This window comes from Delphinapterus leucas, chromosome 7 (assembly GCF_059928025.1).
Source record: "Delphinapterus leucas isolate spDelLeu-1000000601 "Yukka" chromosome 7, BTC_Dleu_Yukka2, whole genome shotgun sequence".
Taxonomy (NCBI): Eukaryota; Metazoa; Chordata; class Mammalia; order Artiodactyla; family Monodontidae; genus Delphinapterus; species Delphinapterus leucas.
In genome coordinates this window covers 82,665,819-82,679,499 of record NC_143135.1, presented here as the reverse complement: position 1 = coordinate 82,679,499, position 13,681 = coordinate 82,665,819, and the positions used below count along the sequence as shown (strand labels likewise).

General features: G+C 36.7%; 1 protein-coding gene across 1 annotated transcript in view; it reads right to left on the bottom strand.

The window, feature by feature from the left end:
• Positions 1 to 13,681, bottom strand: part of GRIA4 (glutamate ionotropic receptor AMPA type subunit 4) — a 143,862-nt gene that overhangs the window by 104,561 nt on the left and 25,620 nt on the right. The window contains exon 3 of the mRNA XM_089915884.1: positions 4,443 to 4,568. Coding sequence (XP_089772010.1) covers positions 4,443 to 4,568 — 126 coding nt within the window. The remainder of the gene's footprint in view (positions 1 to 4,442; positions 4,569 to 13,681) is intronic.

The following is a 13,681-nucleotide window of genomic DNA, read 5'->3' as shown; positions in this document are numbered from 1 at the left end:
TCCACTATCAGTGTCCTTTCCCCCACTGTGAGCCACAGCCAACCCCTACCTCCCCATGAGGCCCTCTTGGTAAATCTCTGGATCTGCTGTGTGTACTGTGGGGGCAGCTCAGACTCTGACTTGGTCCAACTCCCACGTGTACATGCCCCCAAAGTCCACAGCTGCTAAAACAAGACTGGTCTCAGTTGTGGGAGCACTTGTTTTCCATTCAGATATTCCACAGATGCGGGGTTTACCAAGCTGATCACAGGTATTTAATCTGCAGCTTGTGCAGCTGCATGGAGAGATTTCAGTTCCTCTTCCTTAGTCACATAGCCCCTGGGGCTCAGCTTTGGTTTTGGCCCCTGCTTTGCATGTGGACCACCCTCAGGTGTCTGCTCCCCACCCAGGCAAGAGGGGGCAAAGGAAACAGCTGACTGAGGTACTCTTGGTTGCTTAGGAGGAAGGGGCAAGAGGCAGTGACTGATGGGGGCAAGCATGCTTGCTTAGGGGGTGAGGGATAAGGTGGCAATGACTAGGGATTGTGTGCTCACTCTGCTGGGATCCCCCTCTAGTGCCTGTGGACACAGGGGTTGGCAGGAGGTGGTGACAGAGTGGGGCACACATGCTAACTCAGGCATGAGGGAGACAAGGTAGCAATGATTGAGGCATTAATGTTCACTCTGGTGGAAGACCCTCTCAGTGCCTATGGAGGCAGGAGCTGGCATGTGAGCAGAGAGGCCGTGATGGCAGCCCCACCCCTTGCACACCACTCAACAATAGTGCCTTGCTTCAATGGCAGTCCATGCTTCCTCCAGGAGCATTCCCATTTGCGGAGCTCCTCACTCCTGTCCCCTCAGGCTGTCTCCACGCAGCAGAGCTCCTCACTCTTGTCCCTTTGGGCTGACTCCATGCAGCCAACAGCAGTCCTCTCCACAGGTCCGCTCTCCTAATCTGACACTTCAGCACTCAGACCCTGCCTCAGGCTGGGGATTGCAGGGCTGTGGCACAGACTGTCCGTGCAAGTCTTGCTCTGTCCTGCCTGTCACAGACTGGCTGCTGCACTTTCATCCAATAACCTCTGAAGACCTCCTCACCATTTCAGCTGATCTTGCTGATGGTAAGGGGGCCTCCCTGAGTGCAGTAACCTCTCCTCTCCTTCAGCTCTCCCCCAGGGATGAGGGCCCTATCCGTTTCCTCTTTTCTTTATCTTCCCTTTCTCTCCTTCAGCCTACCCAGTTATGTGAGGAATTTTTCTTGCCCTTTTAGGTATCTGAGGTCCTCTGCTAGTGTTCAGCAGGTGTCCTGTGATAATTGTTCCACTTGTAGATGTATTCTTGATGTACTTGTTGGGAGAGGTGAAACCCAGGTCCTCCTAACATGCCATCTTGACCTCTCTCTATAAATCCTTGTTTAATGACTCTAAGAGGGAAGCTTATAACAATACAGGCCTACTTCAAGAAAAATCTCAAATTAACAACCTAACCTACTATCTAAAGTAATTAGAAAAAGAACAAAGAGAGCCCAAAGTCAGCTGAGGGTGCTAATAATAAAGATTAGAGAGAAAACAAATAAAATAAAGACCTAAGAAACAATAAAAAGATTAATAAAATGAAGAGCTATTTTTTTGGAAAAAATATCAAAATTGATAAGCATTTAGACAGGCTTATCAAGAAAAAATAAAAGACAGGACTTAAATAAACAAAAAAGAAATGAGAAATTACAACTAATATCATAGAGATAAAAGAATCATAAGAGAATACTATGAACATTTATATGTCAACATTGGACAACCTAGAAGATATGGATAAATTTCTAAATACATATATTCCAAGAGTGAATCAGGAGGAAACAAACAATATGAACCGACCAATCACTAGTAGTGAAATTGAATAGTAATCAAAAAACTCCCAGGAAACAAAAAAGTCCAGGACAAAACTGCATCACAGGGGAATTCTATCAAACATGAAAAGAAGAGCTAATACCTTTCCTTCTCAAACTATTCCAAAAAATTGAAGAGTAGGAAATACATCCAAACTCATTCTACAAGGCCACCATTACACTGATACCCAAACCAAAGTTACTACAAAAAAAGAAAATTACAGCCAATATCTTTGATGAATATAGATACAAAATTCCTCAACAAAATATTAGCAAACCGAATTCAACAATATATAAAAAGGATCATATACATGATCAAGTGGAATTTATTTCAGAGATGCAAGGATGGCTCAATATTCACAGGTCAATAAATATGATTTACCATATTAACACAAGGAAGGATAAAAATCACATGATCATCCCAATAGATTCAGAACATTTTTTTTGAGAAATTCGGTATCCATTAATGATTAATTTGCTATGGAGGTAATTTATCTGAAAATAATGAAGGCCATATATGATCATACAAGAGCTAATATCATATTCAATGGTGAAAAAGTAAAAGCTTTTCCTCTAATATCTGGAATAGGACAAAGATACTTACTCTCAACTCCTATTTAACATTGTTGGAAGTCCTAGCCACAGCAATCAATAAAAGGCATCCACATTGGAAGGGAAGAAGTAAAATTGTCACTATATGTAGATGCTATGAAACTATATATTCAAAACCCTAAATTTCCCACAAAAAAACTATTAGAACTAATAAATGAATTCATGGAAGTTGTAGAATACAAGATTAATATACAGAAATCTGTTCCATTTCTTTACACTAATAATTAAATTATGGAAAACAAACAAGCAAATAATCCCATTTAAAATTGCAACAAAAATAATAGAATACCTAGGAATAAACTTAACCAGGAAGTGAAAGACCTATACTCAGAAAACTGTAAGATGCTAATGAAGGAAATGGAAGGTGATATAAAGAAATGAAAAGATATTTCAAATTCATGACTTGGAAAAATTACCATTGTTAAAATGAACACACTACCCAATGCAATCAACAAATTTAATGCAATCCCTATCAAAATATAATGACATTTTTCACAGAACTATAATAAATAATCCTTAAATTAATATGGAACCATGAAAGACTCTGAATAACCAAAGCCACCTTGAGAAAAAAGAAGAAATCTGAAAATATCACACTACCTGACTTCAGACTAAAATACAAAGATGAAGTAATCAAAACAGTATGGTACTGGCACAGAAATGGACACATAGATCAATGGATAAGAATAGGACCCAGAAATAATTCCAAAAACTTATGGTCAATTAATCTACAACAAAGGACGCAAGAGTATAAAATGGGAAAAAGACAGTCACTTCAATAATGGTGCTGGGGAAAACTGCACAGTTACATGTATAAAATAATGAAACTAGAACATTTTCTCACACTGTATATGAAAATAAACTCAAAATGGATTAAAGACATAAAGGTAAGACTGAAAACCAAAAAAATTGAAGAGTAGGAAGTACATCCAAATTCATTCTACAAGGCCACCATTACACTGATACCCAAACCAGACAAAGTTACTACAAAAAAAGAAAATTACAGCCAATATCTTTGATGAATATAGATGAAAAATTCCTCAACAAAATATTAGCAAACGAATTCAACTCCTGAAAGAAAATACAGGCAGACCACTCTATGACATAAATCACAACAATATTTTGGGGGGCCCGTCTCCTAAGACAAAGTAAGCAAAAGCAAAAATAAACAAATAGGGACTAATTGAACTTAAAAGCTTCTGACAGCGAAGGAAACCATCAATAAAACAAAAAGACAACCTTCTGAATGAGAGAAAATACTTACAAATGCTATGACCAGAAATAGCTAATATTCAAAATATACAGATAGCTGATACAACTCAACACTAAAAAAACAAACAAACCACTTAAAAAATGGGTAGAAGGGCTTCCCTGGTGGTGCAGTGGTTGAGAGTCCACCTGCCGATGCAGGGGACACGGGTTCGTGCCCCAGTCTGAGAAGATCCCACATGCCGCGGAGTGGCTGGGCCCGTGAGCCATGGCCGCTGAGCCTGCACGTCCAGAGCCTGTGCTCCACAACGGGAGAGACCACAACAGTGAGAGGCCCGCATACCGCAAAAAACAAAAACAAACAAAAAATGGGTAGAAGACCTGAATAGACATTGTTTTAAAACAAGATGTAGACATGGTCAACAGGCACATGTAAACATGCTCAACATCATTAATCGTCAGAGAAATGAAAATCAAAACCACAAGGAGATATTACCTCACACCTCTCAGAAAGTCTGTTGTAAAAAAGACCACAAATGACAAATGTTGGCAAGGATATGGAGATAAGGGAAACCTAATACACTGTTGGTAGGAATGTAAATTGGTATAGACACTATGAAAAACAGTATGAAATTTCCTCAAAAATCTAAAATAGAAATACAATATTATCCAGCAATTCCACTCCTGGGTATATATACAAAAAAAAAAAAAAATAAAAGCACTACTTCAAAAACATACATGTGCCTGCCGCCTGTGCCCACCCCATTCCCAACAGCCTCCAGCTGCTGAGTCTCTGCTGTGTCTCGACCCCAGGCAGTGGCAAGAGGGACCCCATCACCTCCTTTCTGCTGTGTTTCCCAGCCTGGTCTCTGAATCTCCAAATGACCCTAGTTACAGGAGGTCTGGCCAATAGAGCGGACAAATTTCTGCAACCTTGAGACACATGGAGTTTGATTTGGAACTGCAAGCAGTACCCTTCGATGTGCCTAGGAGGAGAAAGTACCCCTGCATCCAGACATAGCACCTGGACTAAGAACAACTGAAGACTTAAATAGTGCAGTGTGGCTGACAGGGTCCAGGTGCTCCAACTAGGTGACAGGCCTGAGCCTCTGAGGTGGGAGAACTGAGTTCAGGACATTGGACCATGAGAGACCTCCTGGCCACATGTAATATCAACTGGTGAAAGCTCCCCCAGGATCTCCGTCTCAACACTAAGACCTAGCTCCACTCAACAATCAGCAAGCTCCAATGCTGGACATCCCATGCCAAACAATTAGCAAGACAGGAACACAATGCCACCCATTAGAAGAGATGTTGTCTAAAATTATAATTAGTTAACAGACACCCCAAAACACATCACTGGATGCGGTTCTGCCCAACAGGAAGACAAGATCCCACCTCATCCATCAGAACACAGGCACCAGTCCCCTCCACCAGGAAGCCTACACAACCCACTGAACCAACCTTACCAACTGGGAGCAGACACAAAAAACAACAGGAAACACAAACATGCAGCCTGTGAAAAGGAGACCCCAACACAGTAAGTTAAGCAAAATGATAAGACAGAGAAATAGCAGCAGATGAAGGAACAAGGTAAAAACCCAACAGACCAAACAAATGAAGAGGAAATAGGCAGTCTACATGAAAAAGAATTCAGAGTAATGATAGTAAAGACAATCCAAAATCTTGGAAATAGAAAGGAGAAAATACAAGAAAGTTTAACAAGGACCTAGAAGAATTAAAGAGCAAACAAACAATGAACAATACAATAAATGAAATTAAAAATTCTCTAGAAGGAATCAATAGTAGAATAACTGAGACAGAAGAACAGATAAGTGACTTGGAAGATAAAATAGTGGAAATAATTACCACAGAGCAGAATAAAGGAAAAAGAATTGAGGACGGTTTCAGGGACCTCTGGGACAACATTAAAAGCACCAACATTCGAATTATAGGGGTTCCCAGAAGAAGAGAAAAAGAAAGGTACTGAGAAAATATTTGAAGTGAATATAGTTGAAAACTTCTCTAATATGGGAAAGGAAATAGTCAATCAAGTCCAGGAAGCACAGAGAGTCCCATACAGGATATATCCAAGGAGAAACATGCCAAGACACATATTAATCAAACTATCAAAAATTAAATACAAAGAAAAAATATTAAAAACAGCAAGGGAATCCCCATAAGGTTAACAGCTGAACTTTCATCAGAAACTCTGCAAACTAGAAGGGAGTGGCAGGACATATTTAAAGTGATGAAAGGGAAAAACCTACAACTAAGATCACTCTACCCAGCAAGGATCTCATTCAGATTCAACAGAGAAATTAAAACCTTTACAGACAAGCAAAAGCAAGTTGAATTCAGCACCACCAAACCAGCTTTACAACAAATGCTAAAGAAACTTCTCTAGGCAGGAAACACAAGAGAGGAAAAAACCTCCAATAACAAACCCAAAGCAATTAAGAATATGGTAATAGGAACATACATATTGATAACTACCTTAAGTGTAAATGGATTAAATGTTCCACCTGAAAGACATAGACTGGCTGAATGGATACAGAAAAAGACCCATATGTATGCTGTCTACAAGAGACCCACTTAATATCTAGGGACGCGTACATACTGAAAGCGATGGGATGGAAACAGATGTTCCATGCAAATGGAAATCAAAAGAAAGCTGGAGTAGCAATTCTCATATCAGACAAAATAGACTATTACAAGAGACAATGAATGGCATTCCATAATGATCAAGGGATCAATGTAAGAAGAAGATATAACAATAGTAAATATTTGTGCACCTAACATAGGAGCACCTCAATACATAAGGCAATTATTAACAGTCATAAAAGGGGAAATCGACAGTAACACAATCATAGTAGGGGACATTAACACCCCACTTTCACCAATGGAAAGATTATCCACAATGAAAATAAATAAAGAAACACAAGCTTTCAATGACACATTAAACAAGGTGGACTTAATTGATATTTATAGGACATTCCATCCTAAAACAACAGCATACAGTTCCTTCTCAAGTGCCCATGGAACATTATCCAGGATAGATCATATTTTGGGTCACAAATCAAGCCTTGGTAAATTTAAGAAAATTGAAATCATAGCAAGTATCTTTTCCAGCCACATGCTATGAGATAAGATATCAATTACAGGAAAAAAACTGTAAAATATGAAAACACATGGAAGATAAACAATATGCTACTTAATAACCAGGAGATCACTGAAGAAATCAAAGAGGAAATCAAAAACTACCTAGAAACAAACGACAATGAAAACACGACAGCGCAAAATGTATGGGATGTAGCAAAAGCAGTTCTAAGGGAGAACTTTAGAGCAATAAAATGCTACCTCAGGAAACAAGAAAAATCTCAAATAAACATCCTAATTTTACACCTAAAGCAATTAGAGAAAGAGGACCAAAACCCCCCAAAGTTAGCAGAATGAAAGAAATCATAAAGATCAGATAGGAAATAAATGAAAAAGAAATGAAGGAAATGATAGCAAAGATCAATAAAACTAAAAACTGGTTATTTGAGAAGATAAACAAAACTGATAAACCATTAGGCAGACACATCAATAAAAAAAGGGGGAAGACTCAAATCAACAGAAATAGAAATGAAATAGAAGTAACAACTGACACTGCAGAAATACAAAGGATTATGAGAGATTACTACAAGCAACTATATGCCAATAAGTTGGACAACCAGGAAGAAATGGACAAATTCTTTGAAAAGCACAACCTTCTGAGACTGAACCAGGAAGAAATAGAAAATAAAACAGACCAATCACAAGCACTGAAATTGAAACTGTGACTAAATATCTTCCAACAAACAAAAGCCCAGGACCAGATGGCTTCATAGGTGAATTGTATTAAACATTTAGGGAAAAGCTAATACCTATCCCTCTCAAACTCCTCCAAAATATTGCAGAGGAAGGATCTCTCCCAAACTCATTCTATGAGGCCAACATCACCCTGATACCAAAGCCAGACAAAGATGTCACAAAAAACGAAAACTACAAGCCAATATTACTAATGAACATAGATGCAATAATCCTCCACAAAATACTAGCAAACAATCCAACAGCACATGAAAACGATCATACACCATGATCAAGTGTGGTTTATCCCAGGAATGCAAGCATTCTACAATATACATAAATCAATCAATGTGATAAACCATATTAACAAATTAAAGATAAAATCCACATGATAATCCCAATAATGCAGAAAAAGCTTTCAACAAAATTCAACACCCATTTATGATAAAAGCCATTCAGAAAGTAGGCATAGAGAAAAGTTACCTCAACATAATAAAGGCCATATATGACAAACCCACAGCCCACATCATTCTCAAAGGTGAAAAACTGAAAACATTTCCACTAAGATCAGGAAAAAGACAAGGTTGCCTAGTCGCACCATTATTATTCAACATAGTTGTGGAAGTTTTAGCCACAGAAATTAGATAATACAGAAATAAAAGGAATTCTAATTGGAAAAGAAGAAATAAAACTCTCACTGTTTGCAGATGACATGATACTATGTATAGAGTATCCTAAAGATGTTACCAGAAAACTACTAGAGCTAATCAATAATTTCATAAAGTAGCAGGATACAAAATTAATGCACAGAAATCTCTGATATTCCTATACACTAATGATGAAAAATATGATAGAGAGGTTAAGGAAATACTCCCATTTACCACTGCAACATTAAGAATAAAATACCGAGGAATAAACCTACCTAAGGAGAAAAATGACCTGTATGCAGAAAACTGTAAGACACGGACGAAAAAAATTAAAGATGATCCAAACAGATGGGGACATATACCATGTTCTTGGATGGGAAAAATCAAAATTGTGGAAATGAATATACTACCCAATCTACAGATTCAATGCAATCCCTATCAAACTACCAATGGCATTTTTCACAGAACTAGAACAAAAAATTTCACAATTTGTATGGAAACACAATAGACCCCAAATAGCCAAAGCAATCTTGAAAAAGAAAAACAGAGCTGGAGGAATCAGACTCCCTGACTTCAGACTATACTACAAAGCTACAGTAATCAAAACAGTATGGTACTAGCACAAAAACAGAAATATAGATCAATGGAACAGGATAGAAAGCCCAGAGATAAACCCATGCACATATAGTCACCTTATCTTTGATAAAGGAGGCAAGAATATACAGTAGAGAAAAGACAGCCTCTTCAATAAGTGGTGCTGGGAAAACTGGACAAGTACATCTAAAAGTATGAAATTATAACACTCCCTAACACCATACACAAAAATAAACTCAAAATGGATTAAAGACCTAAAGGTAAGGCTAGACACTATAAAACTCTGAGAGGAAAACATAGGCAGAACACTTTATGCCATGAATCACAGCAAGATCCTTTTTGACCCACCTCCTAGAGAAAAGGAAATAGAAACAAAAATAAACAAATGGGACCTAATGAAACTTAAAAGCTTTGCACAGCAATGGAAATCATAAAGAAGATGAAAAGACAACCTTCAGAATGGGAGAAAATATTTGCAAATGAAGCAACTGACTAAGTAGTAATCTCCAAAATACACAACAGTTCATGCAGCTCAATATCAAGAAAACAAAAAACCCAATCCAAAACTAGGGGGAAGACCTAAATAGATATTTCCAAAGAAGATATACAGATTTCCAACAAACATATGAAAGGATGCTCAACATCACTAGTCATTAGAGAAGTGCAAATCAAAGCCACAATTAGGTTTCATGTCACACCAGTCAGAATAGCCATCATCAAAAAATCTACAAACGATAAATGCTCGAGTGGATGTGGAGAAAAAGGAACCATATTTTACTGTTGGTGGGAATGTAAATTGATACAGCCACTATAGAGAACAGTAAGGATTTTCCTTAAAGAGCTAAAAATAGAACTACAATGTGACCCAGCATTCCCACTACTGGGAATATACCCTGAGAAAACCATAATTCAAAAAGAGACATGCACTACAATGTTCATTGCAGCACTATTTACAGTAGCCAGGACATGGAACTAACCGAAGTGTCCATCACCAGATGAATGGGTAAAGAGATGTGGCACATATATACAATGGAATATAACTCAGCCATAAAAAGAAATGAAATTGAGTTATTTGTAGTGAGGTGGATGGACCTAGTGTGTCATACAGAGTGAAGTAAGTCAGAAAGAGAAAAACAAATCCCGTATGTTAACACATATATATGGAATAATAATAAAAAAAGGCTCTGAAGAACCTAGGGGCAGGACAGGAATAAAGATACAGATGTAGAGAATGGACTTGAGGACACGGGGGGGGGAAGGGTAAGATGGGACAAAGTGAGAGAGTGGCATGGACATATATACACTATCAAATGTAAAATACATAGCTAGTGGGAAACAGCTGCATAGCACAGGGAGATCAGCTCACTACTTTGTGACCACCTAGAGGGGTGGGATAGGAAGGGTGGGAGGGAGGTACAAGAGAGAGGGTATATGGTGATATATGTACACGTATAACTGATTAACTTTGTTATGCAGCAGAAATTACCACAACATTGTAAAGCAATTATACTCCAATAAAGATGTTTATATGGAACCACAAAAGACCCAGAATTGACAAAGCAATCCTGAGGAAAATGATTAAAGCTGGAAGTAAAACCCTTCCACACTTTAGACTATAGTGCAAAGTTCCAGTAAACAAAACAGTGTGGTATTGGCACAAAAGCAGACATATAAAGCAATGGAACAGAATATAGAGCCTAGAAATAAACCTATGCATCTACTGTAAATTAACCTATGACAAAGAAGTGAAGAATATACAATGGAGAAAAGACAGTTTCTTCATCAAGTGCTATTGGGAAAACTGAATAGCTATATGTAATTCAATGAAATTAGAACACTCTCTCATACCATATACAAAAATAATCTCAAAATGGTTTAAAGACATAAATGTAAGACAGGACACTACAAACTCCTAGAAGAGAACACAGGCAAAACAGTCCTTGACATAAATCGTAGTAATATTTTCCTTGATTTGTCTCCCAAAGGCAAAATGTATAAAAGCAAAATTAAACAAATTGGACATAATCAAACTTAAAAGCTTTTGTGAAGCAAAGGAAACTATAAGCAAAATGAAAAGACAACCTATGGAATGGGAGAAAATATTTTCAAATGATGCAACTGACAAGAGGTTAATATGCAGAATATACCCACAGTTCATATAGCTTAATATCTGAAAAATAAACAACCCAATCAAAAAATGGACAGAGACCTAAATAGACATTTCTTCCAAAGAAGACATACAGATGACCAATAGGCACATGAAAACATGCTCAACATCACTAATTATTAGAAAGATGCAAATCAAAATCTCATTGAGGTATCATCTCACATCAGGCTATCATCAAAAAATCTACAAATAGGGCTTCCCTGGTGGCTCAGTGGTTGAGAGTCTGCCTGCAGATGCCCCAGTCTGGGAGGATCCCACATGCCACAGAGCGGCTGGGCCCATGAGCCATGGCTGCTGAGCCTGTGCATCCGGAGACTGTGCTCCACAATGGGAGAGGCCATAACAGTAAGAGGCCCAAGTACAGCAAAAAAAAAAATCTACAAATAATAATTGCTGGAAAGAGTTTGCACACTGTTTGTAGGAATGTAAATTGGTGCAGCCACTATGGAAAACAGAATAAATATTCCTTGAAAAACTAAAAATAGAACTACCATAAGATATAGAAATCCCTCTCCTGGGCACATATCCAGAAAAAAAAAATCCACTAATTCAAGAAGATACATGCAGCCCAATGTTCATAGCAGCACTATTTCCAAAAGTCAAGACATGGAAACAACCCATGTGTCCATCAACAGACAACTGGCTTAAAATATATGGGATATATATATATATATATATATATATACACACACACACACACACACACACACACACAATGGAATATTACGAAACCATAAAAAGAATGATATAACACCATTTGCAGCAACATGGATGTACCTAGAGAATATTATGCTTAGTGAAGTAAGTCAGACAGCAAAAAGACATATACTATATGATATCACTTATATGAGGAATCTAAAAAAGAATACAAATGAATCTATGTAGAAAACAGAAATGGACTCACAGACATAGAAAAGAAACTTATGTTTACCAAAGTGTAGAGGGAAGGAGAAGAAACAAATTAGGAGTATGGGATTAATGGATACAAAACTACTATATATAAAATAGATAAGGAATAAGAATTTACTGTATACCACAGGGAATTACATTCAATAATTCGTAATAACCTATAATGGAATATAATCTGCAAAAAACCCCACACCTAAATCACTGTGCTGTACACCTGAAATTAACACAATATTGTAAATGAACTATACTTCAATTATAAAAATAATATGCTTGTAAATTCATGATATAATTTTAAACATCCCATATTGAAGTTTGCCTTGTTTCATTCTTCTCTTTTTGTTAAATATGAATTGGATTTCATACTTTCTGTTTTGATTTTCAACTTTATGACTACAGAATATTTGAAACTTTCTGGAATATTTGTAGCCTTCACTAACCAGTAAGAATTTTTATTTTACCAATCAGTTCTTACTATTCTCATTAAATCAGTATATTTTCAACTGTATTGAGGGACACATGACAAATAAAATTGCGATATATTCAAACTGTACAATTGATGATTTGATATGTGTACACACTGAGAAAGATACCCACCATTGATTTAATTAACACACCCAACACTTCACATTTCTTTTTTTGATGAGAACAAAATTTCTACTCTCTTAGCAAATTTCAATAATATAATATTAATAACTATAATGACCATGTTATACCATGTTTTTTTATATATATATATAATATATATTTATCCATTTAGATAATAGCCACCCTAACGAATTTGAGGTTTGAGGTGATATCTCATTGGGGTTTTGATTTGCATTTCTGTGATGATTAATTATGTTGAGCATCTTTTCATATACTGTTGATAATTTGTCTTGTTTGGAAAAATGTCTTAGGTCATTTGTCCATTTTTAAATTACTTGATTTTTGCTATTCAGTTGTAGGAATTCCTAGTATATTTTCAATATTAACCCTTTATTTGATATGTGGTTTGCAAATATTTTCTCCCATTCAGTAGATTGTCTATTTATTTTGTTGATGGTTTTCTTTGCTGTGTAGAAGCTTTTTCATTTGATGTAGTCTCACTTATTTGGTTTTTGAAAATTTTTTATTTTTTTTGCTTGTGCTTTAGGTATCAGATCCAAAAACTCATTGCCAGGACCAATGTCAAGGGGATTACCCCCTAGCTTTTCTTCTAGGTGTTTTACAGTTTCAGATCTTATTTTCAATAATCAATTTTATATAGTATAAAGGTCCATTTTCATTCTTTTGAATGTGCATATTCAGTTTTCCCAACATTATTTATTGAAGAGACTAACATTTCCTCATTGTATATTCTTCACTCCTTTGTTGAAAGTTAAGTGACCATATATGCTGGGGTTTATTCCTGAGCTCTATATTCTGTTCCATTTATCTATGTGTCTGTTTTTATTCCAATACAATATTGATTTGATAACTATAGCTTTGTAATAGAGTTTGAAATCAGGAAGTGTAATGCCTCCAGCTGTTCTTAATTTTTCTTTCTGAGAGTTTGCTCTTATTGTATAGAAACACAACTGAGTTTTCTATATTAATTCTGTATCCTGCAAATTTACTGAAGTCATTTATTCTAAAATTTTTTTTGGAATCTTTTTTGGTGAATTTTTCTATCAATACTATAATGTCATCTATGTACAGACAATTTACTTCTTCCTTTCTAAATTGAATCCTTTTATTTATTTATTTTTTGGCTCATTGCTCTGGCTAGGACTTCAGTACTATATTGAAAAATTGTGGTGAGTGATTGAATCAAGATGACAGACTAGGAGGACGTGTGCTCACTCCCTCTTGCAAGAGCACCAGGATCACAACT